The sequence below is a fragment of the Oryctolagus cuniculus genome, chromosome 3 (genome assembly GCF_964237555.1).
Source record: "Oryctolagus cuniculus chromosome 3, mOryCun1.1, whole genome shotgun sequence".
NCBI classification, from domain to species: Eukaryota; Metazoa; Chordata; class Mammalia; order Lagomorpha; family Leporidae; genus Oryctolagus; species Oryctolagus cuniculus.
In genome coordinates this window covers 121,540,563-121,568,269 of record NC_091434.1, presented here as the reverse complement: position 1 = coordinate 121,568,269, position 27,707 = coordinate 121,540,563, and the positions used below count along the sequence as shown (strand labels likewise).

At 43.6% G+C, this 27,707-nt stretch overlaps 1 protein-coding gene across 8 annotated transcripts in view; it reads right to left on the bottom strand.

The window, feature by feature from the left end:
• Positions 1 to 1,245: 1,245 nt before the first annotated feature.
• IWS1 (interacts with SUPT6H, CTD assembly factor 1) overlaps positions 1,246 to 27,707 on the bottom strand; it is a 34,477-nt gene continuing 8,015 nt past the window's right edge. For 3 of the 8 annotated variants that reach the window (XM_051849644.2, XM_070071048.1, XM_051849646.2), the window contains exons 3-15: positions 24,754 to 25,819; positions 23,575 to 23,758; positions 22,280 to 22,337; positions 18,942 to 19,039; positions 17,643 to 17,793; positions 16,087 to 16,169; positions 14,855 to 14,984; positions 13,584 to 13,701; positions 10,507 to 10,618; positions 9,172 to 9,228; positions 5,668 to 5,779; positions 4,992 to 5,149; positions 1,246 to 1,596 (exon numbers count right to left, since the gene is read on the bottom strand). In XM_051849644.2, the coding sequence (XP_051705604.1) occupies positions 5,021 to 5,149; positions 5,668 to 5,779; positions 9,172 to 9,228; positions 10,507 to 10,618; positions 13,584 to 13,701; positions 14,855 to 14,984; positions 16,087 to 16,169; positions 17,643 to 17,793; positions 18,942 to 19,039; positions 22,280 to 22,337; positions 23,575 to 23,758; positions 24,754 to 25,819 (2,298 nt within the window). In that variant the 3' untranslated portion in view covers positions 1,246 to 1,596; positions 4,992 to 5,020. Of the gene's footprint in view, positions 1,597 to 4,991; positions 5,150 to 5,667; positions 5,780 to 9,171; positions 9,229 to 10,492; positions 10,619 to 13,583; positions 13,702 to 14,854; positions 14,985 to 16,086; positions 16,170 to 17,642; positions 17,794 to 18,941; positions 19,040 to 22,279; positions 22,338 to 23,574; positions 23,759 to 24,753; positions 25,820 to 27,707 lie in introns of all 8 variants that reach the window. The other 5 variants (XM_051849643.2, XM_051849645.2, XM_008258431.4 and 2 more) reach the window with 3 other exon arrangements.

Here is a 27,707-nt window from a genome sequence, read left to right as displayed (position 1 = left end):
GTTCTTACCACCGCTCCCTCAGACTCTAATTCGAATAACACTCTGGAGTTTTCTGGCAAATTATTTTGCAAATTATCACCTCCAAGTTTTGCTGAAGTCTTTCGCATACTGAGCTTGCTTCAAACAAGGCACACACGAAACCCTGGGACATACTCCACCATCTTCGAAAGCTGATGAGGTGAAGTGCATGTCTGTTGCTGAGCAGTACCGACGTTAGCCCACTCAGGACCCTGACTCCACAGAGGGTACGCTGGGTGGTCCTACCTCTTGTATTTCTCTGATGTCTCTGCAATCATCTCACACAGGTAGTGTACACACATCACTGCACACTCCACTCCACCTGTCCCAGTCTCCAGGGACAATTGGATGGAGCCGACGTTGGAGGACTCCCGGAAAACACAGGAACAGAGGCAAAATGGAGCCTTGTGCAACCATTTCTGCCCATCAGAGGGTTGCAGTATGCAGTTAGGCAGGGGAAAGTTGGTTCAGAATCAGTGGTTACTCAAAGTCCTTCAAAAACTATGGTATTTGACCAGTACAGGGGTCTCCCTCTGCCCAGAAAGGTTTTCCTTCCGTTGGTTCACTCCCAAATGGCCCTTGCAGGTTAAAAAGGTAACACAATGATCAGCACTGTGGCATAGTGGGGAAAGCCGCTACCTGCACTGCCAGCATCCCATATGGGCACCAGTTCTAGTCCTGGCTGCTCCACTTCCGATCCAGTTCTCTGCTACAGCCTGGGAAAACAGTAGATGGCCCACATCCTTAGGCTCCTGCACCTGTGTGGGAGACCCAGAAGAAGCTCCTCGATCCTGGTTTTGAGTCAGTGCAGCTCCGGTCGTTGCAGCCAATTGGGGAGTGAACCAGCGGATGGAAGACCTCTCTCTCTCTCTGCTTCCCCTTGTCTCCCTGTGTAATTCTGACTTTCAAATAAATAAACCTTCGGGGGGGGGGGGGGGGGGAGCCTCTTTAACTGGTTTTTAACTACACAGCAGGTGTTTTGACTAAAGCTCTGTGCTAGCTTGAGTTGACAAAGACACTCCCAGTACTCAGGAACCCCCGAGGTTTCAGCTGTTCCTTGTCAGGAGCCAGGGATAAAAACCAGACAAATTCCCCACTACACGGCTTGGACAGGACCCAAGTTTGAGAAGTGACAAAGCACTGCAATATCTGAAGATTTTTGCATTCTTACCTCAACCCACTGAGACAGCATATTCTTAAGATAATGAAGACACAGCCCCCCAAAACCAGAATGAAACTTTATTGTGTAAAGTTTATAGAAGTATGACTAATCTTCCTCTGTACAAAGTACACAACAGTTTTAAATACAACGGAGGGAAACAAGTCCTACGACAACATTTCATACACGCTAATTGTTTACAGACACACTAAAAAAAGTTTAAAAGATCTTTTTTCTCCCAGAGTCCACTGCGCATTTCCTAGGGAGCGGGAGCAGCCCAGGCAAGGTCACAAGGGCATCTTATTGCCTTCGATGCTGATTTTCACTGCGTGCGCGGAGCGGCTTTTCTTCCTGATATCCGTGAACTTCCTCATCTGCTTATCCAGCCGGCTGATACCTTTCTTGGAGGTCGCCTGAAACTAAGAGTCGGGGAAAATTAAAGAGCAAATTATTCAAATACATAAATCTACTTACGTCTTACACCTTCTTTTCTCTCAAAGTTGGCAGCCACAAGAGTTCCTGACTCTAGAATAACCAAGACATGCTTTGGTGACCTCAGCAACCGAGTAAGTACACACAGCAGTGTTAGAAACACCTCCTAACCTCTCTCAACCAAGAAGCGTTTTGTTGTCATCTGTGCCTTGTTTTAATTTTGCTGCAGTCCATGGAAATCCCCCAGGTGAGGGAGAGGAGGCAACACTGACAGGACCACCCAACCCCATCGTTTATACTCCATGTCCACCGTGTGCTTTTCCCCCTCAAGGACCAAATGTGGGGCTGACCACCTGCCACACACATTCAAACGCTGGGCTCTTCTAAAGCAAAGGGAAGTCAGCTGAGAAAAAGTGTGGATGAGGAGAGGCCTGCCCTAACTACTGAGACTCTAGGGTTCCAGACTGGGGTGAACCCCTGCTCTGCCTCAGCAGGCTCCGTCCCCTGCAAACCAAGCCGCAGGCCTGCACTCTCTTGAGAACCGCTGAGGGAAGTACTGACGCCCAGACGTGAAGACAAGCAGGCGTGCCCGACAGCAGGATGAGGCGTGCCCGACAGCAGGATGAGCTCTATCATTACTACTCACTCACGCCAACTCAGTGTGCACACCTGACACAAAAATACAAAGTCAGGTCTCGTCCCACTTGCCCTTGATGTCTAAAGGTTTGGTTGTCGACTGCATCTTGTAAAGATGTGCTCTCCAAGAAAATGATCCTTTTCAGAAATACTGGAAAGGTCTGCCACTGCTGTCACAGGTCCGGATGAACTCTTCTTGCTGACTGTGGCGCTAACAGTTCAGTGTTTAAGAGTGGTGAGTGGCTAATGAGATGGACTTTAAGCATTCTTCTCCCCAGGTGTTTACTGCCCAATCACTTCTGAAGCTTGGATCAAAGGAACGCTAAAGAGAGGTGCCGCTAGGAGATACTCAGTGCCCGCGCACTGGAGGTCCTTGAGTCTGGGAGGCTGCCCAGTGTGACCCCACCTGACTCAGTCTCATCTTGAGATGAAGTCAGTGGAGCACTTGGCAAAGCACTCTGTTACCTTATTCTTGAACAAGAGCCAGGCTGCTCATCCAGTCTAGGTTTTCTAGGAACACGCCAGTTCTAATTCCAAGTGTTGTTCTCTATCAGTCAACACTTGGCACTAGTCCTCTGGGTTAGCATACAAATTCACTGTCAGCTAAGCCATCATCACGCTATCCCTCAAATTTCTAAACAGCTGACTTCCTTTGAGATGATGGGAAAGGAAGCCCACGCTAGAAGATTTTTCTGCTTTGGGTCTGACAACTACTCGACTCCCAGAAGCTCCACACACAACCTAGACTTCTCCAACAGGTTGAGGCCTGATCAGTCGTCTGGTCTTAGCTGCAGGCATACACCCAGGCCAGTGCTAACTACTCCTAGTTAGTATCCGCATGACCCACAGTTGAAGCATCTTAGCTGCCCCAAGCCTGAAAACACACAGACCCCAGCACCTAACATGACAAACTCAGTGACCTTCCTTCTGACTCGCCAACTCCATACACCACACTTCCTGGGGACACTAGAAGTGCTCACTCACTACTGCATCAGAGAAAAACCAGAGGCGGCTTAAAGACTAGCAAGGTGGGTTTGTTCTAAAAATTATGCTGTAACTGTTTGAAAACACAATACTAAATCACTAAAAAAGATTTATTCAAATGAATTTTTATCTTGTAAGTAAAAATCATCATATTGCTGAATTGTTTTAAATAGTAGTAATGTTTCTGTATGCATCTAAAAAAGGACCAAAAGAATCCAAATGTTGATATTAAGTTGCTGCAGGATTACACATAGCATTGATTTACTTAGGCTTTCCAGATTTTAAAAATATTAAAGAAAAACATGCATTGCTTTTTGCCACTTCAGGGTTACTTTAAAAGCACTCCATGGAATAAACGGACATACAAAAGCGCAATGAAGTACACAGGTGTGTGATCACATACCATGGAGGAATGAATAACCAAATAGGTTTTCACTGCTGGGACCAGGGGTGACTTTTCTAGCATCATAGAAACTACGTTTGAAGCAAAATGGCAAACAGATTTAAAACCATGAGGTGGTCCGTGGGGAGGAGGGTCCCTCTACAGTCCGCCTACCTCGTAAAAGGGGTATTCAGAATGTTGAACAGGGACCCAGTGTCAGGCGGTTTAAGGATTACAGGTAGGAACAGGCCCCTAAAACAGGACTCACTTTCCTGAGAGAGCAGACGGAGGTCTGAATGCCAGCACTCCACTGTGTGGAAGGTCGGCAGCGGGGAGAGCTGCTTTCCACAGGCTTCTCTCTCTCTGCACCTACAGCAGCAGCAGCGGCAGCAGCAGCTCATGCCTTCCCACCTGGCCACCTACAGAGCGGGGATCAGGCCAGCAGCACCAACAGGTAGGCACTCGCCCCTCGGGACACCAGGTGCCTCCCACAGCAGACTGCTTTCTCGGCCTGCCTTCAGCTCCCAATTCTCAAAAACAGAAGAACTGAGGAAGAAAAAAAAAATAGAAAAGGGCCAAAACTGAGAAAAGAGTGAAAAAAGGAGAGATAGGTAAAAAAGAAAAAAAAGTTCAGGGTGAGAGGCTATAAACAAGTGGCTAAAGGACGTGGTATTGGGTACAGTAAAAAAAAGGGAAGGAAATAGAAGATGAAGAAGTCACTGCCATTGAACTTGTCCTTATCACTCTATTTTCAACAGATGAAAGATGTTTTCTTGTGGTAGTAGCTTAATAGCAAACTTAACTGGCAGGTGAGTGCAGTCTGCAAATAATCAGCAAAGCAGGTGTCAGGAGATGCAGCGAAGGCAGAAAGAAAACAGACACTCGCTGTGTACACTGTAGCAAAGGTGCCACCAGCAACACCAAAGCAGGTCCGTGCATCTGGGTTAGGAGCCCTCTAACGTCTGTCTCAGGTCTGTCCGTGTACTGGACATGTACCCATCAAATTCATCTCTAACTCTTCAGTATTCAGCATGAGGCTTTACACAGTAAGTCCTCAAATGCATGTTGCTAAGCCACTGATAGGAAAACAAGCCACGAAGAACATACAGGTTTATATGCCTGTAATGCAACTGTAGGAGCCAACAAGTCTTTTCTCATAAAAATGGGTAACAGTTGGGAAGACCAGAATGTTCTTGGGGAAAGCAATGACCTTTCAGTCTCCAGGCACTGGTGAAGGAAAGGACCTCCATGACCACTTCTAAATATTCAAGGCGTCTTTTAGGGTCAGTATCATTTCTGATTAAGAAAGCACATGCGTTTTCACTCTGCTGCCGACAACTCAAGCCCATGCACGCACAGAGCTTGCTGCCTTCGGGATACCTCTCGGACACACTCTGGGAGGGCTGGGCCTACAGAGGCATCCTGTTGCCTTCAATGCTGAACTTGACAGCACGGTGCACTTTGCTGAGCCGTTTCTGTTCTGCGAATCGCCTCTTATGCTTCTCCAATCGGCTTAGGCCCTTTTTAAGAATACCAGGCTAGAAGAGTAGTTTGATTGGAGAATAAGGAAAGATCACTAAGAAACACGGATGATCATGAGTGGTGTTTATAACAACAGAGGAAGTGTCTACTCTATTTCAAAACACAATTGCTTAAACAGTTGAGAAAAAGCAGGGTAGATGTGTGCAAACAGGTAGGCTCTGTTTATCACAGTTTTAAAACTAAACAAAGAAACCGCATCAGAACATTCTAGGTTTCAAGACCCTAAGATGAAACTTCCTGGCTTGATCATGTTGCTTTCAGTCCAAAGAAAACTTCATCAGCAATAAACTGTCAGCTTGGGTAAAGCTTCCCGTCCATTCCTCTGACTGCTTGATTTGTGATTTGGACAAATTAAAGAGGTGAAAACAATTCTCTCAGACTGTTTCAGATCTATCTCAGATAGACCTCAGAAGCTACAAGGAACATCAAACCTGAAGCAAAAAACAAACAAAAAACCCCAAACCACCAGTAGTCCTTATCTGAGATCCACTTGTCTGCTCCACTGCTTGCTTACCCGGGACGACTCCATTTCCACGTTCCACTTGGGCCTCACAACATAGTCCTTGTTCGAGGGCATTGGGACTCTCGCACGGGCACAGAATCCCGGATCTCCAGGTCTAAGAGCTCTGAGAACAGGAAAAGGGAAACCACGCTGCAAACTCAGTCAGCAAAGGCAGGGGCCCATCGGTGGCCCTCATTCTGGTTGCCAGGCCCACCCCATTCAGCTGCAATGTTCAAAATCGCTGCCCTCCCAAGGTCACCCAATCCCTCTTGCAGCTGTCTCTCTTGAGCATCTATCTCATCACACCTAGTACTGGACGAATTCCTCACTTCTGTCCAAAGCCAGCTCCCTCCGCACTGGCATGATCCCTTTTCACCTCTCCTCAGCCTCCTGTCTCACTGCTTTCCAAAGCAGGCCCCTCCAGCAAGACCCAGAATCCCAATTTCTCTGATCTAGTGGAGGCCACTTGTGAGGGTAAAAATCAGGTAGACAAAAATGACCCCCAACACCTGTAGTATGCCCATAAAGTAGTTTATTCAGTTTTGTAGACGCAACTCACATACAATAAGTTTTTTTTTTTTTTTTTTTTTTTTGACAGGCAGAGTGGACAGTGAGAGAGACAGAGAGAAAGGTCTTCCTTTGCTGTTGGTTCACCCTCCAATGGCCGCCGCGGCCGGTGCGCTGCGGCCGGCGCACCGCGCTGATCCGATGGCAGGAGCCAGGAGCCAGGTGCTTTTCCTGGTCTCTCATGGGGTGCAGGGCCCAAGCACCTGGGCCATCCTCCACTGTACTCCCTGGCCACAGCAGAGAGCTGGACTGGAAGGGCAACCGGGACAGAATCCGGCGCCCCGACCGGGACTAGAACCTGGTGTGCCGGCGCCGCTAGGCGGAGGATTAGCCTACTGAGCCGCGGCGCCGGCGTTACAATAAGTTTTGTCTATTTCCTCTTGTATAAAATTTTGGTGATAATCACAGTATCACACACAGTTGCAGGAAATACAGAGTGAGACCCACTGTCTCTCCCAACAGCAACATGTCCCAAGACTACAGTACAGTATTACAACCCAGTGACCTTATTCACACTTGTCCAGTTTTCCTTGCACTCACCTGTGTTATGTGTACCTAGTTCTATGCAAACCTCAGAGAAACCATACTAGACTCAAAGAAGATCACCATCTTCCAGAAGGGAAGCCTATCTGTCCACGTCAGCATCCAAACCATTCCACCACCCACAGGTAACCCCCTCTGGTGGCAAACACACAGCATATGTCTGCTGCATGTGGGAGAGAAGGTGAAAAACTAAATGGCTTCTATTGCCTTGTACAGTGCACCATTTTAACATTAACTTCTATTACCTTCATATGTGTATGAGCAGACTAACTGGCTAGCCAAGAACATTTCCTGTACCTCCTTTCTCCCTGAAGCCGCTGTCTCATTAGCAAACTTACCTACAAACTACACCTGCTCCCTCTCTACCCCTTCTAGCTGATCTTCCAATCTCCTCTTGCTATCACGGTGCCGACTGCCAACGCTCACCACATAAACCACTCTGCACACCTGCCAGCGCCAGTGTGGAGGCTCTGCTTCAACACGCATGACCCACTATCACGCCCTTCATTGGCTACTCTGCCCGGCCATACCCCTGCACATCCCTTTTCAAAGGTGTTTAGCGAGGTTGCCAAGAAGGCAGAACAGCGAGGGAGGTTACTGCTGTAGTCTACAGGAAGATAGTTAAAAAAAAAAAAAAAAAGTGGAGAGCATCCAATCTCAGGCAAGAGTTAGGGAGAAAACTTAAGAGGAAACTACATGCAAATTAGAGGGACACTGTGGGCCTATGTGGAGGGTGTGGATGCAAACAATTCAGGACCCCAGCAGCCGAGAGCCTCAGTACCAGCTTTGGAGAATGAGGTGAGACCAGCCTGCAGCAGCTCAAGCCACTGGCGATAAAGCTGCAAAAGAGCTTGGCATGAGTCCAGCTTGGAGACCTATGGGGGACGGTGTACCTACAAACCTAGAGGAAAAAAAGGGGGCACATTTCTCTCTCTGCGGCCACTTGGCACCGGTGTCCTGGAACTAGGTGAGAGTAGGCGGGTGTATTTTGGACATAGAGAATAGCTGCGCCAGCAACCACCTGAGAGGAGACACCTGAGTTTGGCTGGAAGAATTGACAGATGGCTAGGTGCTCATGACTGTGGGAGCCTTGAGTGCTGGGACTGTGAAAACACTGTGGCTGCATGCGAGGGCGGAGGATGTGGCAGGGTCTTTGGGGCTAGTGCCCAGGTATTGCTCTCCTTTGAGAAGAGGAGGTGAGCATGAGACTATGTCAACAGAGATGAACAAACCTCCTCTCTGATGAAAAAAAAGATTTACCACATCCAACTTGGGTGTCACCTTGGACACTCCCTCACCCTGGAGTGCCAAACAGAGTTCCCTGGCCACACCCAGCACACGCCTCAGGGTATTCACTGAAAGAACAGACACTCCACTAAGCCACAGAGGCACAGTCCAAAGATAAAAGCCACCACAGAAAAACAAAAAAACACAAAAGAACCAACAAGTATCTCCACAAATGCCTAAAAATAAACAGCAATCCAAGAAACAAGAATAAGGAAGACAACATAACACCCCCAAAGGGACAACACTTCAATACCAGAATATAAAGAGATTGAAGAAATGCCAAAAATGGAATTCAAAAAATTGATTGTAGGATTCCTGAGAGGTATTCAGGAGCAAATCCACAAATTAAAGAAATTCACTAATTACATGAATGAAAATTTTCCCCATGAAGTTGAGATTTTTTTTAAGAGAAATAAAAATGAAATATTGAATATGAAGAATTCAATAGATCAAATAAAAAATGTGGTGGAAAGCCTTAACAACAGACTCAGTGAGGCAGAAGAAAGAATATCCGAGTTAGAAGACAAATCTCTAGAAATTTTAATAAGACCAAAAAGAAGAAGAAATTAGAAAACTAAAAGCCAGTGTTGGAGATTTATGGGATACTATGAAATGACCCAACATATGGGTCTTAGGAGTTCCTGAACGCACGGGAAGAGAGAAGAAGGCCTTTTTAGTGAAATGATTACAGAAAACCCCCCTAATTTGGAGAAAGAGACGTCCAAGTACAAGAAGCACACAGAACTCCTAATAGACATGACCAGAAAAGACCTTTACCATGACACAATATAATCAAACTCTCCAGAGTAAAACACAGAAAAAATTCTAAAATGTGTACAAGAGAAATGCCAAATTACTTCCAGAGGATCTCCAATTAGTCCCACAGCTGACTTATTATCAGAAACCTTACAGGCTAGGAGAGAATAGGGAGATACAGCCCAAGTCTTAAGAGAAAAAAACTGTCAACCCGGAATACTGTACCTGTAAATCTCTCATTTATGAATGAAGGTGAAATAAAGACATTCCATAACAAACAGAAATTGTTTTATGTGAACATAAAACATCATTTCCTTTACTATTTTCTTTTTTAAAGAAGAAAAATTAATGGAAAAAGCTTACTTCTCTTCTCCTGTTAACACCTTTTCCAGGTCTCTGCGAGGTGTCTGACCACCAGTGCTAGGAAAAATAAACAATGAGATATCAGGAATATTAGACAAAAACTAAGACAAACTTAGACAAAAAACAAGTCACACTTAGCTCATATTTACACTGCATCAGGGAATAAAACTCCAAATCTTTATATATATATATATATACACACACACACACACACATATATATATTTGGTGTTTTTTTTTTTTTTTTTTTTTTTTTTTTTTTTTTTGATAGAGTGGACAGTGAGAGAGAGAGACAGAGAGAAAGGTCTTCATTTTTCCATTGGTTCACCCCACAGTGGCCGCTGCGGCCCGCACACCATGCTGATCCGAAGCCAGGAGCCAGGTGTTTCTCTTGGTCTCCCATGCAGGTGCAGGGCCCAAGCACTTGGGCCATCCTCCACTGCACTCCTGGGCCACAGCAGAGAGCTGGACTGGAAGAGGAGCAACCAGGACAGAATCCGGCACCCTGACCGGGACTAGAACCTGGTGTGCTGGTGCCGCAGGCAGAGGATTAGCCTATTGAGCTGCAGCGCTGGCTTATGTATATATATTTTAAGATCCATTTATTTGAAAGGCAGGATGTTGGGGAGGGGTGGCAGGAGATGGAGAGAGACTGATCAGCTGTTTCACTCCCCAAATGCCTGCAAGAGCCAGGGCCAGGCCAGACCAAAGCCAGGGTCCAGGAATCCTGGATCTCCCTCGTGGATGCCAAGTACTCAAGCACTTGGGCCATCATCCACTGCCTTCCCAGGCCAGGAAAGCTGGATTGAAAGCAGAGCAGCAGGCACTTGAACCCACCCACAACTCCTATCTTTGAAAAGTACAACTCATTTTAGTATTCACATGCACAGCACAGGAATCTGGCTCTGGGTGAGCCATACTGCTGTATCTGTAACTAATGATCCTTCTCTCCTGGCTGTACAATACTGATACCAACCAGCCAACAGCATTTTTATTTTCTCTTAAGAAGTTGGAAATGGTACTGAGAAAGAGGACGTTTCCCCTCACAAGTGGTTGGAACACACTCCCCAGCATGGAGGGAGACCATGTCCCCCAGGCCCAACAGGGAAAGGTCTTGGTGGGGGGAGAGGAGTGGCGGGAACTTCACTATCCATGATCATATTTACACCAAAGGACACTACGAACCACACAGACATATCAAGCTAAGAGCAAAGATGAATCCCTACCATCTCACAGCTTTCCTCATTATTTACTTACATTCCCACTGCCCAACAAAAACCCTGAGCTGCTGGCAACACAACATTTATTTCACTTACTCATACCTGTTCCCTCATACCTGTTCATTCTTCGTCGCTGAGGCATTTGCTCTAGATCTCTCTGTTCCCTTTCTTCTCTTGTCATTCCTTTGTAGTTTGAGGTAAGACCAAATATAGGTCGAGACCACTCATCTAAAGAAAAAAAAAACAGCATTTCTCCTACCACTGTTTCAAATACTCACATCCTAGTGTGAGGGGATATAAAGATCTCATTATTTCAGCACCACATACAAGATAAACATAGCAGACTATCTGTATCGTAACTAATTCTGGGTGATTCGAAAATACAGTGTAAAAAAACCAGTAATCACTGAAAGGATTTAAAGTAAAATGTGACCCACTTTAAGAGTTTTCAACTGGATGGGCTGACATTTTACAAAGATAAATTCTCTTTTTAAAAGGAAGCCTAGAGGGCTGGCATGGTGCACTGGGTTGAGCTGCCAGCTTTGACACCAGCATCCCATATTCACAGCACTGGTTCAAGTCCTGGCTGCTCATCTTCTGATCCAGCCTGGTGTTAATGTTAATGTGCCTGGTGTCAGCAGCACATGGCCCAAGTGCCTGGGACTCTGCCACCCACATGGGAGGCCAAGAGGAAGTTCTAGGATCCTGGCTTTGGCCATCTGGGGAGTTAACCAGCAAAGGAAGATGGAAGGCATCTTCCTCCCTCCCTGCCTCCCTCTCTCTGTAACTCTGCCTTTCAAATAAATAAAAACAAGCTAATTTCCTAAGCTTATTCCACTGGAAATACAAAATCTTGAAATTCTCCCACCTTCTTAACCAAACCAAATATAGCTCTTTTGTTACTTGTCAAGATGGTCTAAACGTTTCTAAATGTTTTTTTTTTTTTTTTTTTAAGATTTATTTATTTTAAAGTCAGAGCTACACAGAGAAACGCGAGGCAGAGAGAGAGAAGTATTCTGTCCAATGGTTCACTCCCCAGATGGCTGCTCCAGCCGGAGCTGTGCTGATCCGAAGCCTGGAGTCAGGAGTTTCTTCCAGGTCTCCCAAGGACTTGGGCCATCTTCCACTGCTTTCACCAGGCCATAGCAGAGAGCTGGATTGGAAGAGGGGCAGCCGGTACTAGAACCGGCGCCCATATGGGATCCTGGAGCATCAGGCCCGGGCGTTAACCCGCTGCGCCACAGCACTGGCCCCTCTAAATGGTTTTAAAAGATATTTTACTACTGTAGGTGTAGTCTTCATGAATTCTGATAAAGCTGCTAAGGACCATGAAGACAAGTGCCACAGGACTACAGCTCTAGTCACTAAACTCCACAGGTGCCGACTGATGTCTCTGTTCTAAAACATAATGTAGTTTATTGCTTCATTTTATGTACAATATAAACCAAGAAAGGAGCTTTACAGATAGAACACAGGAGCTGTCACGCTAGAAAGCAAGGATTTTCAAGGGGTCCATGTATCATTTAAAATAGCCCCACTGGGGCTGAAGTTGTGGCACAGAAGATTAAGCCACCACTTGGGATGTGACATCCCATACCAGAGCGCTGGTTCAAGACCCAGCTACTCCACTTATGATCGAGTTCCCTGCTAATGTGCCTGAGAAAGCACTGGAAGATGGCCCAGTGCTTGGGGCCCCTGCCACCCACACAGGAGACCTGGATTCCAGATGGATTTCCTGGCTCCTGGCTCCTGGCTTTGGCCTGGCCCAGCCCTGGCAGCTGTGGTTCTTTAGGGAGTGAACCAATAGACCAAAGATTTTTCTCTCTGTCTCTTCATCCCTGTCACTATGCCTTTTAAATAAATAAATAAGCCTTAAAAGCAACTTAAAAAATAACCCCTTGACCCCTGCTTGAATCCAATCCAGAATCACTATCGTACCAAGTCATAGCCACCAATGGGAATACTCTGCTTCTCTGAAAAGAGGCAAAATAACTAAAAGAGGCATGAACAACTGCATGAAAGCACAAAAACTTATCATTTAATAGCAGTAGACTGCAGATTAACAATAAAGATGGTAATACTCTGGATTATCAAAGAATTTTGTTTCTAAAAGCTTCTGATAATTTTCAAAATTCAACAGGAAAATAAAGTTACCACAGTCAAATACAGAATTACTTTTTTAATCTAGCTTTAAAGTTTTAAAAATTCCTTTCCAACAGAGAGCACAGGAAGAGTTAAGCACAACAAAGGCAAACATGTATTTTGTTCTTAAAACTGAAGGATTTGGGGGCTAAGCATCTGGCCTATGGGTTAAGACGACACTTCGAGACACCTGCCTGCGATACTGGAAAGCCTGCATTCGAGTCCCAGCTCCATTCTGGATTCCAGCTACTGTTAATGTACACCCTAGGAGGCAGTGGTACTGGCTCAAGTAGTCTGGTCCCAGCCACCCAGGTGGGAGACGTGGACTGAGTTCCCCGTTCCTGGCTCTGGCCTGGTCCAGCCCTGGCTGTTGCAGGCATTTGGGGAGTGAACCAGGACAGGAGCTCTCCATCTTGTGTCTCTCTCTGATTTCCAAAAAAATAAAATAAAATAAATAGTTTAAAAAGGGAACCTTAAAGGTTTCAAAAACAGTATGGCAGCATTCAATTCCCTGATTTTCAATTTGACTCCTCTGGATTTTCTGGTATCATTAAATAAGAACATGTTGAAAGTTTTGGAGACCATTACGTGAGTAACAGCAGCAGCAGCAATGGCTAACATTATATGTACTTATATGTACCTTCTCACTTAATCTCTGTAATAACTAAAGGAAAACACACAATTACCTCAGTTTCACAAAGAAAGAGACCAAGGCTTAAGAGTATAAATCAGCAGCTAAGGCCACACAGGGAGGAAGGTGGAGAACCCCTTATTTGAAGCACAGCCTGCATCCTAAACACTCTCTCTATGCTCTCGATCCACGACTAAAACATGCAAACTTTCACCTGCTGTCTCTGAGACTGGTCAGCATACTTAAAAAAGGCTGAGATGCAGCGTAGGTCTAAGAAAAAGAGATGATACCCATTAAAAATTTAAAAATATTCTACTCTACTGACTCAATTTACACAAATACTGTTACAAATATAGTTAGTTTTCACATATACATGTTTCCATATAAACACAGAGACAAACAAAAGGCAAATTTACATACTGATTAATTTCCCTGCCATGTCCTTGTTGGACCTTGACTCCTTGGGGTGTTTATAGAGATACATCACTGCTCGTCCAATACCACTGTGTTTCAGCGTCTCCTGGCTCACACTAGGCAGCTGGGGAACACAAACACATACACACACATTAATCACTCAGAGCCCTGCTCTTCTACTCTAGAGAACCTACAAGACCCAGAGTCCACTCACATTAGAACACAGAAAACATTCCGCTTTCAGGTTCTACAGACACTGATGCCGTGTTCATGCTGAAAGCTGAGAGCTGACTATCACCACAAAACTAATGTAAAATCTAACAATGTGAGGAAGTATCAACTAAGCAAACTCGCAGGTCAGCAGTTTAATATAGGAATTAGCACACTGCTCTGAATCCAACAGATTCAAAACTGAATCCAAGCACAGCCATTTTCCAGGTATGCAACCTTGGATAAGTCACTTCAGTTCTGAGTCTTAATTTCCTCATTTGTAAAATGGAGCCAATACTTCCACCTAACAGGCTTCTTGTGAGGAACAGATGAACCAAAACATGTACACAGCACCCAGCACAGTGCTGGGCACACAAGAGGTTCCTCTGGTGTTGCTTCAGAAGTCAAGTAGCTTGCCCAAGGCATCAGTCACATAAAGGTGGTCCAGCTTAAGGTTCAAATACAGGGCCAGCGTTGTGGCTTAACAGATAAAGCCACCGCCTGCAGTGCTGGCATCCCAATGGGCGCCGGTTCAAGTCCCAGCTGCCCCACTTCTGATCCAGCTCTCTGCTAAGGACTGGGAAAGCAGTAGAAGACGGCTCAAGTCCTTGGGTCCTGCAACTGTGTGGGAGACCCAGAAGAAGCTCCTGGCTCCTGGATTCAGATTGGCCCAGTTCCAGCCATTGCTGCCATTTGGGGAGTAAACCAGCAGATGGAAGACCTCTCCCTCAGCCTATCTAATAAATAAATAAATAAATCTTAAAACAAAACAAAAAACGTTCAAATACAAGTTCATCTGACTCTGTACTTGGTGCACTTCCTATTTCAAGTGCCTTCCCAGAGTATGTCCACTATTGTACTACTGCTCAGGTACACCACAGGGACTCAAGATCTTTTTCAGGCCTTTCCTTTTATGCCCATTTTATTAGGCACATTCCTTTTTCCCAATCCCTCTCCTAGCAGGCTACCACAGAGAGAATGCATAAATACAAAGTAGTAGTGAAGTTATAATCATATAGACCCATTAGATAATTAAAGAACAAGCAGTCAGATAATCTGCCTCTAACCTCTTGGAGAATTTTCAATAGCTCTTCTCGAATCTTCAGTGCTGGCAAACTCCGATCTGGCAGGGGTGAGAGCCACTCTTTGATGGCAGACATCACACCACTGTCAATGAATGTTTCTTTAAGGTCCTGCCTGCAATAGCAAAAAATTTTTTAGAAGTAAATTAAACTCCTAACTCTATCTTCCTAGATTTTCTTACATATTTAGTGGTTTCCAAAAATTGCTTTTAAAGAGTTACTTATATACATTCAATATTTATTGAGCACCTCTTCCAGTTTCAGGAGTAGTGTGAAATTCAGTTCCTACTTGTAGGAAAGTACAGTCCCAACAGGTAAAGATGACATGCTGAAATCAAAACAAAGCAAACCCAATCTATACCAAATACATTAATGCTACTATGAATGGTACAGACAGCAAAAACAAAGAACTCCAACTATTACAACTAAAAGATACAATGTTTAATGTATTAGAATGGTAGTTTTCAAACAGTGTCAGGAGGCAGAGGATGAAATACATTACTCTTTGCAGAACACCAGGGAAAACATCATTCTTCCAGCAGAAATAAAGTATCAACAAAATAGTGATTTTAAATTCCACTTTATACATTAGAATCAGTTATGCTAATAGAAAACCTGACATTATACTTGTCCATATGAAATCTGTCATAGTTCTGCCTGTTGGGACAGGAGAAACAATTTTCTAATGACACATTTCTTAGACCACACTGGTGGCTCACTGAGACATTTCTTCAACAACCAAAAGCAGAACACACATTGGTTCAAAGAATGTCAGGCTGCTGATGAATATTAGCAAACCAGTGAAAGAACTTGGTGACAAGAATCTATTAAGAAAGGGCAATTTCATTTCAGAAAATCAAAGATCATGATGCAGGACCCCAGGTGAACCTTGGACAACATGTGCTTCAACAAGTCTCCCAAGAGCTGCGGTTTTCAGTCACTCTGGGAAAGCAGAGGCAACTTCATTAGACCCAAAACTGTCTAGCAGGCACACTTCCCAAGTTTTTTTTTTTTTTTCACTAATATCAGTTTTCCAATTTAATCTACTTTTATTAAGTGTAAAAAATTATGGAAAAATGTAATTCAGAAAATGCTGTTATTGTTTTTCTGTGATCTCACACAGAGCTATCATTACTTAATACCTCTAGAGTATCAGTACAAGTATCATTCCATTAAAGGGAAATTTTTTTTTTTTTCAAGAAAATAACAATACTTACTTCTTAAGGTGCATAACCACAGTAGGTAATAAAGTTAATTTTTTCAGTGCTGGTTTTTTCTGATTGTTCAACTGTCTGTCTTCCTATTCAAAAAAAGATTTTTAAAAATCAGTACTGCTTGTTTATGGTAAATTGTTAACTACTGTAATTCTGAATCTTAAAATAAAACAAAGCAAAATTAAACAAAGTAGTTTGAATAATCTCATTTAACAATTACAAACAAAGAATAATTCTAATTTAAAATATCAGCATAATTATCAAAGTTTTCAAGAATGCATTCAAAGTACAAATTTCACCTGGGAAATCTTGGTTTATCACCAGCAATAATTTTCTATGTTGTGAGGCTTATAGAGAATTGAATAATTATCAAAAGAGAGTTTTAGTATTTACTTTGGAATGTTTTTCTATTTTTTCATGAAAATATTCACATTTCCAAATACTTAATATCGCTGTCATGTACATTTCAAAAACTAAAAACATACGGCCATATTTCAGCTAGCTCTCTTAGCTACTTCTCCACGGCTGAGTTGTTTTGAAACTCATTGAATCCATTAGTATTTTGTCACATCTCTAAAAAATCAAATTCATTTTTAAAACATAATAGCCAATTTTAACACTTTTGGCAGATTTTAGATTTTTGTTTCTTAAAATTTATCATTTTATTTTAAAAATATTTATTTGAGAGGCAGACACACAGAGAAAGTTCTCATCTATTGGTTTACTTCTCATCTATTGGTTTACTTCTCAAATGCCTAGAACAGTTGGGGCCAAAGCTGGGAACCAGCAACTCAATCCAGGTCTCCCATGTGGGACATAAAAACCCAATTACTTGAGCCATTGCCTCTCAAAGTCTGCACAGGTGGTGGGGGGGTCAGAGCCGGGAATGAAACCCAGACATTCTGATGTAGGGATGTGGGTATCTTAACTACTAGGACAAACATTCACCCAGATTTCGCAGAATGTAATGAGTTAGATGCAGGGCAAGTTTGTAACACTTTTTATATATGAGGAGATATCAACTTTTGCGGTGAGCTGGCCAAATCTGAGGACAAACCATGCCCCCCTAAAACTAACAAGGCAAGGGCAGGTGTGTCCCACAGCAGTCGGGCCACCACATCGTATGCTGCAGCGCCTGGGGTTGAGTGCCAGCTCCATTTCCAATTCCAGCTTCCTGCTAATGCCTGGAGGTGATGGCTCAAGTGCCTGGATCCCTGCCACCTGCCTGCAAGACCCTAACTGAGTTCCTGGCTCCTGGCTTTGGCCTGGCCCAAGGCTTGCTATAGTAAGCATATGGGGAGAGAATCTGTAGACGGGGGATTTCACTGTTTGCCTCTATCCCCCTGAAACAAACTATCATCAGCCTTAGTCTTTTCACTTTTTAAAAAACATGAATAAATAAAAAATCATTTTCATGCTTAAAAGTTTAGAACAGTGAAAGCTTTACTGAAAAAGCAGTATCTTACTGTGGTTTAAGTAAGGATTAAGTATTTCAAAAAGGTAACTCAACCAATTCAGTAGGGGATGGAAAAAGTGAACCTAGAAGCAACACATCTCACCTCAGCGGCTTCATTCATCTTGACAATCATGGCACTCACGACGTCATCTGCGTCACTGATAAAGGTGCCACCATCCCGGTTCCGCCTACGCTTGCCACTCATGCTCTTTTTCCGCTGCAACATCATCTCAAAATCCGACAGGAAGTCCATACTAAGCAGGAACACAAAATCAAGGGAGATCTAAGCTCCCTTTTAAATATGTATTTCTTTTATTACAACTAAGAACACCAAATTTCCTAATTCTGATGATGTAGTAAGTGCTACCTTCTTTTAAAAAATGTAAGCACAACTACTACTGAAATACCAGCTGATCTTACACTCCCATGTTTGACTCCTTCACACCCTCAACTGAAACACATCAATCACTAACAGCCTCAAACTTCTCAAACACTGGATTCACACTGGCATCCATTAGCCCACAAAGAAGCACCCCAGGTTCTCATTCTGGGAACTCATGCAGCTTTGGCTACACTGTCCTTTTTTCAGAATAGAAAGATATTCAATTACTTCACTACTCTTGTCTTAGCATGCACAGAAAAAACTAGGAAAACTGCTGCTTCATAGTGGTAAGAAGCACAACTCTCAACACAATGTGACTGAGATAAAGATGGAAATCTCTAGGCTTGCTAAGGGCCTCAGAACTTTACAGCTTTCATCAGAATCATTACAATTAAGACAGGAAGAACTCCCTCCACCACTCTCATATAAATGAAATTTCCGAAAGTACTGCCAAACTCTTTCAACTTAATTCTTCACATCACTAGAAATTAGTAAGCAAACTTTTTTAAAAAAATTATCCTGACAACAGTAAACAATTACTAATCATTCCAAGCTTGCAAAAACTCTTTCAAGATATCAGAATTTTGCTAAAGAAAAATCCCAAATATCTTCCAAAAGCACATGAAATACAATCAAGCAATACTTTGTAATTGAGAGTTTAGACTTACTTCCTCTGCCCCCAAACCAGCTTTTCTAATAATGTATTTTTTGAATCAGGTTATTCTTCAGAACAGTTTACGTGGTGAGCCAAATTAAGAATGTGGTGCCATAAAAATACAACTCTACAAATTAAGACATCTGAGCACAGGGAAAACACTTGAAAAAGAAAAATTATAATAGTTAGGAATTCAATGACACTGTCCTCATTCACGGAAAAGCCAAAGAAGGGGGAAATGGGAACATACTCTAACCTGTACTTCATGAGGAACAAAATGAGACAAAAGAAGTTTGTCTCTATCTTCATATTGTAAACTCTCCTTAAACAAATTCGTAGAGGAAAAAAAAAACACAAAAACTTACTGTTTTCCTCTCTTTATGTTATCATCAGAATCTGAATCTTCAGCCTCTTTTACCTGGGTTTCACCTTTTTCTTCTTCCAAATCTTCTTGGTTAAAACCCTAAAGGCAGGGTGAGTGAGCTAAAGTTATTACAACAACCCACACACTTTACTCTGTACAACTGATCTCAATTTTTTACATTTCTACAGTAAAGAATAAAAATTAAAGATATCAAAAGGTGAGTAGCAAAAGCTCCCTCCCTTGTAATTAAAGTTACTAGTTTCTTTTGTTTCCTTCCAGAAATAGTCTATATTTACCTAAGTGCTTCTACAGCTAGTAGGGGTCTTGAAAAAGTTCATGGAAAATGCCATGTTCTGAAAAACCCATGAGTGAATTTCAAAAATGGCAGGATAAACTTATGCTTCCATCCCACACTCTCTGTGACCTTTCTGAAGTACTGTCCTATACACGTAAGCTCCCCCCAACCTGGATGATGCGAACGGCAGCAGCGCAGTGTTCACAATGGGCCCGTGAGACTGCTCTGCTACTGCTACACTGAACAAGACAACGTGGAGACCAACTCATGTCGGCATAAAATATTCTCATTTGTTTTAAAGCTTTATATTAATTCACCATCTCACTGGAACCCTAATTTGCAATTTAAAATTGAGGAACATCTGCCAAACTGTCTTCCCTGGAGATTACACCAACCATCCCTCCTTCTCCAAGTCGTCCGCTTCTCACTACCACAGCAGGTGACCATACAATGATCTCTGCCCATCTCTGGACCAAAAATGAAAACTCATCTTAAGGCACAGTTTTATTCATATTCGTGGACATTTTTTCTTGTTTAAGAAAACATTTTTGGGGGCTGCCATCGTGGTAAGCAGGTTAAGCTGCTGCTGGCGATACCCACATCTTGCATCAGAGTGCCAGTTTGAGTTCCACCTCCTCCACTGTTTTCAGATTCAGCTCCCTGCTAATGTGCCTGGAAGGCAGGAGATGTTGGCCCAAATCCTTGGGCCCCTGTCACCCACGTGGGAGAAATGGATGAGATTCTCGGCTCCTTGCTTTGGCCTGACATAGTCCAATGGGGCAGGCGTTAAAGAAGTAAACCAGATCTCTGTCTCTCCACAACCTCCCCCCAACTCCATCATTCTGCCTTTCAAATAAATAGATAACATCAAAACTTTTCAAAATTAGCCTTCTGGAAATGACAGAACTGCACATTCCCAACATTTGTAGAGTTTGATTTTGTTTATACTACTGCTTACTAGGTTTAATTTTTCACTTTAAAAAATAAGATTTATTTATTTGAAAGACAGAGTGACGGACAAGGAGGGAAAGACAGTTCAATCTTCCACTCGCTGGGTTCATCTTCCAAATGCCTACAACAGCCAAGGCTGGGCCAGGCTGAAGCCAGGAGCCTGGAACTTCAATCATGTCTTCCACGTGGGTGCAGGGGCCCAAGGATTTGGGCCACCTTCTGCTGTTTTCCCAGGCTTATCAGCAGGGAGCTGGATCAGAAGTGGAGCAGCCAGGCCTCAAACCAGCACTCTGTATGAAATGCCAGTGTTGCAGGCAGTGGCTTAACCTGCTGCGTCACAACATCAATCCCAATTTTTCACTTACCTATGTAAATGAAATGGCTGGTGTTTTTCTTCACAGCTTCTAACTTTTGTGTCCTAGAGCAGCCTTCCAGTGGTTTACTGACTCACTGTGTCATTTCCCTCACTGAACCAAACTCTAACCTCATTAGAGTTACCTCTGCCAACTAGGGAAGTGCATCTCACGCCTGTATCACAGTGCTTCATGGAGTACGAGCTCCACAAGGACAGTGTTCTGAAATACGTGTTGGAAGAATTCTGTTTCCCCTAAGCTTACTTCACTATCTTTTGCCCTTTTTCCTTTCTGTATCTCTACCCTTCCACCTGAGAGTTTTCTTTCTCTGTATTTTCTTTATCTGGTACATTAATTCCCTCCTTATTTCATCTTCATGTCTGAAATGCATTGTCAATGAACTAAAAGAATCCTCAATTTATAGTTTCTGTATTCTGTTGAGAAATCAGCTGTTAGTCTAATCACTGCTTTCCTGAGTGTCATTTTTTCCTGTGGCTCTTTTTAAGACTCTTATTTTCTGATTTCTTGCAGCTTTGTGATGATATATTTAGGGGCAGACGTCTTGCAATCCGTAAGACCTCTAGAATCAATATTTCTTTAAATATTGCTTTTGCTACTTATGTATTTTTCCCTCTCTTTCAGGTACTCCAATTCATTATGTTAAACTTTTTCTGGTAGAACCTGTGTCCTCTATTTTCTTTTACATTTTCCCTAATAATGCACCTCAATGCTTCATTCTAGATATTTCCTTCTAAGCTATCTTCCAGTTCACTAATTTCTTTTCAAATACATCTAATCTGCTATTAAATTAACCACTGTGTTTTTTAAATTCAGTTTGTATAGTTCTGGAATTTCTGACTGGTTCTTTTCAAATCTGCCTCGTCATTTTAAAAAACTTGCTCTGACAAAATTTTTAATCTTTTATCTCTCAGAACATTTTTTAAGGCAATGCCTAAAATTCCTGTATCTGTGGAATAGCTGTATCTATTCCTACTATCTATTGTCACTATTTTTTTCTCCTAAGGTTTTGTGTACCCTATTGCATATACCAAAGCCTTGATTCACTAAAATTTAATTTTTGATACTCAGGTTCTGTCTGCTGGGTAACTCAAAGCTGGCCTGAAGACCTAAGCAAAGGTTACTTCACTTCTAGTTCACCATTAGGTGTAAGCCCTAGTCCACGGCATGGGGTTACAGAGCCCCCTAACCTCACCTGCCCTGCATTTGCAATTCTGGCCCCAAGCCTTGACACTGCCAAAAATATGAGCAGTCTCTTAGCATGGCAGGAAATCAGGCCCAGAGAAGGAGCAGCTTTCAATGCTGAGAAACCTCTTTAGGTTTCTGTCTTTGGCTAGGGAATTTTTTGCTAAGGTAAGTAGATTTTAAAATATTTTGTACAGCTTTTCCAGTTGTTTTCAGAAGAGTTCATTCAAATTACCAGACTGTCACTGCCAGAATCTAAGTTCCATAACTACCACGAATGATACCCTTTATGATAAAGTGACTCTCCTCATGTCTTAATATGTCCTTCCCCACTTTAATTTTGCTTGTTATTTTCATTTTACACTTTTGGACACCCTTAAATTTCACTTACAGAATCCCTTTCTTGTGCATTTTTCTTCTGAATACATCATAATTGTTTTCTCCTACTTAATACAACTGCCCTGTTAGAAAACCAACAGCCATAAAACCAACAAAAAAAGCATAGTCAAAAGGGAACGATTTCCACCTTATACTTACCGTAAATTCTTCTTCCTCTTCATCACCAGATTCCCCAAATATGTCTGCAATGAGATTTCTAGAAAAGAAACAAATATAACATCCATTTGCTCTCTTCCCATTTGCACAGGAACCACTTTTAAAAACAGGATAAAGTCAGAATGGGCACTGTGGTATAGTGGGCTAAGCCTCTGCCTGTGGCACCAGCAGCCCATATGAACACCGGTTCGTATACTGGCGGTTCCCCTTCCAATCCAGCTCTCTGCTACAGCTTGGGAAAGCAGCAGAGGATAGTCTAAGTGCCTGAGTCCCTGCACCCATGTGGGAGACCTAGAAGCAGCTCCTGGCTCCTGGTTTCAGAGCAGCCCAATTCCAGCCGCTGCGGCCATTTGCAGAGTGAATCAGCAAATGGAAGACCTCTCTCTCTCCCCCCCCAACCCCCTGTAACTCTACCTCTCAAATAAACAAATAAATCTTTAAAAAAAAAAAATATATATATATATATATATATGGTAAAGTTTACATATAGCAAAACATGCAGACCTTAACCGTCCAGGCTTAATGGTTTTTTTTTGGACAGGCAGAATTACAGTGAGAGAGAGAGAGAGACAGAGAAAGGTCTTCCTTTTGCCATTGGTTCACCCCCCAAATGGCCACTAAGGCAGCGCACTGTGCCGATCAGAAACCAGGAGCCAGGTGCTTCCTCCTGGTCTCCCATGCAGGTGCTGGGCCCAAGCACTTGGGCCATCTTCCACTGCCTTCCCGTGCCACAGCAGATTGCTGGACTGGAAGAGGAGCAACCAGGACAGCATCCGGCGCCCCAACCGGGCCTAGAACCCGGGGTGCTGGCACCGCAGGTGAAAGATTAGCCAAGTGAGCCGCAGCACCAGCCAGGCTTAATGGGTTTTAATAGATGCGTACAAGATAGAACCCCATCTCCCCAGAAAATCCCCTAGGGCCCCAACAAGTCACCCCCTCCAGTAGCACCCTAAAGGCAATCACTCTGATTTCCATCACCACAGTTTTGGTTGTTCGTGAACTTTACATAAATGCAATCAGGTAATAACTATGTATTACACTAATACATAATAATTATGTATTACACTAATAAACTAATGTATTATTTTGAGATTCACCCATGTTGTATCATGTTAATCATTCAGGAACCAACATCCTGAATCCTCAAAGTCATGCGATTAGGCAGGATATATTATACCTCAACATAAAATCTGAATACATTTGAAAAACTTGAAGGATGAAGCCCTCTCTACTACTCATTAAGAACCCTTGAAAACTCACTTCATACTGTCACTTACTCTTCTTCATTGCCTGACTCACTATCACTTCCAAATAGATCTTTCTCTTCATTCTTCTTATCAGACAGCTCTTTCCCTGCTTCTTCCTCGCTCTCAGATGCGACAGCCTTCTCTCTTTTGCCTGGCGGAACATCACTGTCAGAGTCGTCTGCATCAGAAACAACACGACTCTTCTTCGCTGCGGCTGAAGAAGAAAAACCATCACTGATGTTACTTTGTCAAGGTCACTGAAGTACTGCGCCTAACAGGTGCTGTAAAACAGCAGTGCGTGGCAACAAGGTCAATGGCCTCATGACACATCGTTTGGAGCCAAAAAAAAAAAAAACCCAAAAATACAAATACACACCCTAAAAGCTCACGGAGAGTAACCTTACAAATTGCCTGTTATTCTGCTTAGGAAAAAATGGTCAAAGGATCCTGAATAGAAAAATCATCAAATACAAGTGGGCATCAACAGGTACTTTCCGTTTTGTGGGACAGAGTAAATCAAGAACAGGCTCATGTGCAGCATGGACATCCTTTCTATGCTGCTCAGTACAAGGAAAAGCAACAAGGACCAGACACTCCCTGTCAGGAACATTCCGCGTGTTCCTTAATTGCTGCTGGGCAGTTTAAAATGGTCATCTTCTTCAACAGGCCAGCAGTATGCGATTCCTTCTCCTGTAATAACCATTGGGTTCTAAGAGAATAAGTCTTTTCCAAGAAAGAAAAGGAATCAAGTACAAATTACTATCCGTGAAAATGGAGTCTCAGCAAAGGCTGGATGGAATACTCTATGGAGTGGAATCTCTAAAGAGAAGAGGCAGCCCCCAAATCTTCCTGGATTGGTTTAGCAAATGAAGAGAAGTACCTGTTCCTGTTACTGTTTGGATGGAATCTAGTGAACCAGCTGTCAGAAACCCACAGCTAACTGGATGCATTCCGGGGTTACCAAGTGAAGATACTTCTGGGAAACATTATACTTTCCAGCAAAAAAAAAAAAAAAAAAAAAAAGCTTAGGTCTTCTAAATTTCCATTGAACCATGGGCTACCTCATCACTTTGGGGCAACCAGAAATTAATAGGTGATACTTTAACAACTTGAAGGAAATTTCCTACAAATCTTACATAACAGAAATGACCACAATGCTGCAGTGACAAGGTTAGACAAGCTACTGGTAACAACCAAAATCATTCTTACGTGCTCTCTCTTCATCTTCACTATCAGAAAGCACAGCTTTTCGCTTTGCTGCTTTCTCCTCCTCACCCTCTTTTTCTCCATCTTCATCACTGTCCACTTTTTGCTTTTTGGGTTCTTCTTCCTCGCTGTCAGAGCTGTGGAATCTTTTTCTGTCCGTGTGGCCACCTGAAAGCACGGGGTCATTCTGCACTTCCGTCCCCTCACCCTTGTTTTCCCCATCACTGTCATCCGACTGGGGCTTCTGTTTGTGTCTGGAGGCACCCTCGGTTTCAGAATCACTGGCAGGTCCCTTCTGAGGCTCCTCGCTCTCCGAGTCACTGACCCGGGGTTTGGGGAGCTCCTCCGTTTCCGAGTCACTGGCCTGGGTCCTTGGGGGCTCCTCACTCTCCGAGTCACTGACCCGGGGTTTGGGGAGCTCCTCAGTTTCCGAGTCACTGGCCTGTGTCCTTGGGGGCTCCTCACTCTCTGAGTCACTGACCCGGGGTTTGGGGAGCTCCTCCGTTTCCGAGTCACTGGCCTGGTGCCTTGGGGGCTCCTCGCTCTCCGAGTCACTGACCCGGGGTTTGGGGAGCTCCTCACTTTCTGAGTCACTCATGTGAGCTTTGGGAGGGTCCTCATTTTCCGAGTCACTGGCTTGGTGCCTCGCGGGTTCCTCACTCTCAGAGTCACTGGCTGGAGGTTTCACAGCATCCTCTGCTTCCGAGTCACTGGCAGGACTCTTGCGGAGCTCCTCGGCCTCCGAGTCACTGGCGGCACGCTTTCTAACCTCTTCGTTGTCAGAGTCACTCGCATGCCCGTTAAGAAGCTCCTCGTTCTCAGAGTCACTCCCAGGCACCTTCCTGGTCTCCTCACTCTCGGAGTCGCTCCTGCGCTGATTGGCGTCCTCGTTTTCAGAGTCACTTGCAGGGGGCTCAGCCTGCCCCTCCGACTCAGAGTCACTCTCCTTCTGCCTGTGCAGTTCCTCACTTTCCGAGTCACTGGCATGGAGGTGTGAGGGCTCATCGTTCTCAGAGTCTGTCACAGGATGTCTTTTGGTGAGGACATCCTCTCGATCACTGGATTCATTCTGAAAGAGAGGCAACATTAGAAAGATGTAAAAAAAAGTCTGGTAGTGCAACATAAACTTTCCAACAATTTTTCAGATCCAAGAATATGTAGACTTAACAGACACATCCTACTTTAAAGAAGGCCAATCTGTGAAACAGTTAACGTGGTTTGCATCTCAAAGTGGGGAAAGATGACCAGCTGTCACCAAATCTGTGAGGCACACACGGGAAGTTAACTGTAAAGAGTGAGTTTTTTCAAGAGCCTAAGTTTCTCATATAATTTTAGTTCCCAAAAATCTAACTATTTTTCAAAGGAACACAAGAAAGCATGTAACCAAATTGTCTTATTTTTTATCTGAAAAGCAGAGCGATAGAGAGAGACTCCCTAAACGCTGTACCACTTCCCTAACGGTCACAATGGCCAGGACTGGGCCACACCAAAGCCAAGAGCCTGGAACTCCATCTGGGTCTCCCACATGGGTGTCAGAGGCTTAATTACTTGGGCCATTTTTCACTGCCTTCCCAGGTGCATTAGCAGGGATCTGGACTAGAAGTGGAGCAGCCACGGACCTGGCATTCCAAATGGCATGTCAGTATGGCAAGCAACAACTTAGCCCCCTATGCCTCAATGTTGGCTCCACCAAGTGAAACATTAGGCTTTAGCACATTAAGATTATTATAGGGAAAAGAACTTTAAGATTTTATTTATAAAGGATAAATAATACACAGGGTACATTCAATGAAGAGAACCTAAACCGATGGAGAGAAGAGTAGTTTACATTCCTAAGCACCTAGTAAGACCTAATGCCACATCAGACATTCTGTTGGTTCTTTTATTCTGCACAATAGTGCAAACCCTCATGATAAAACAGAGGCTTAATGCAGCCATGGTCATCCACTTAGTAACCCTGGAACAAAAGCCTAAGTTTTAGAGAGAATAATTGGACTAACACATAAGGTTACTTGAAATAATTACTTTGAAATCACGCTTTAGGGTACAAACTCGATATATGCTTTGCTTTAAAAAAAAAAAAAATCAGAAAAAATATACAAAATTAAACAAACCAAAATACCAGCATCTTAGGACCTGAGGAATTTTTCCCATACAGAATTTTAACCCTCAACAACACAGTATCTTGGCTTAAAAAGTGAGTCTGTGTTTGAGAAATCATCCTTAAAAAATTACTAAACCAAATATTTCTCTTCAGAATACATGACTGAAGATACATGAACTTACCCACAGATCAAATTTTGTTTTTAGAAAATAATTTAGTTTCACTTGAAAGGCAGAAGACATATCTTCCATCCACTGGTTCACTCCCCAAATGCCTGTAACAGCCAGGGCTGGGCCAGGCCAGAGCAGGAGTAAGGGACTCCATTGAGCCAATCACTCAAGTCATCCTCACCCATTGCCTCCAAGGGAGAGCATCAGCAAGAAGAAGCTGGACGGCAAGGGGAGCTGAACAGGAGTACAGGTACTCTGTATTTTAATTGCTGGGCCAAATGCCTATCGCCTACCCCTACAAATCAATTTCCAAGGATCAAAGTGTCTTTAACAATGTACATGCCCACTATCATGCTATGAAACACTCAAGTGATAAGAGAATCCAGAGACAAGATAAATGGCATTAAAATACTTTCCCAGGGTTAGTGCTGTGATATAGCGGCTAAAACCGCCACCTGCAGTGCCAGCAACCTATATAGGCGCTGGCTCAAGTCCCAGCGGCTCCACTTCCGATCCAGTTCCCTGCTATGGCCTGGGAAAGCAGTGGAAGGTGGCCCAAGTCCGTGGGCCCCTGAACCCATGTGGGAGACCCAGAAGACGCTCCTAGCTCCTGGCTTCAGATCAGCACAGCTCCGGCAATTGCGGCCATTTAGGGGCTGAAACAGCAGATGGAAGATCCCTCT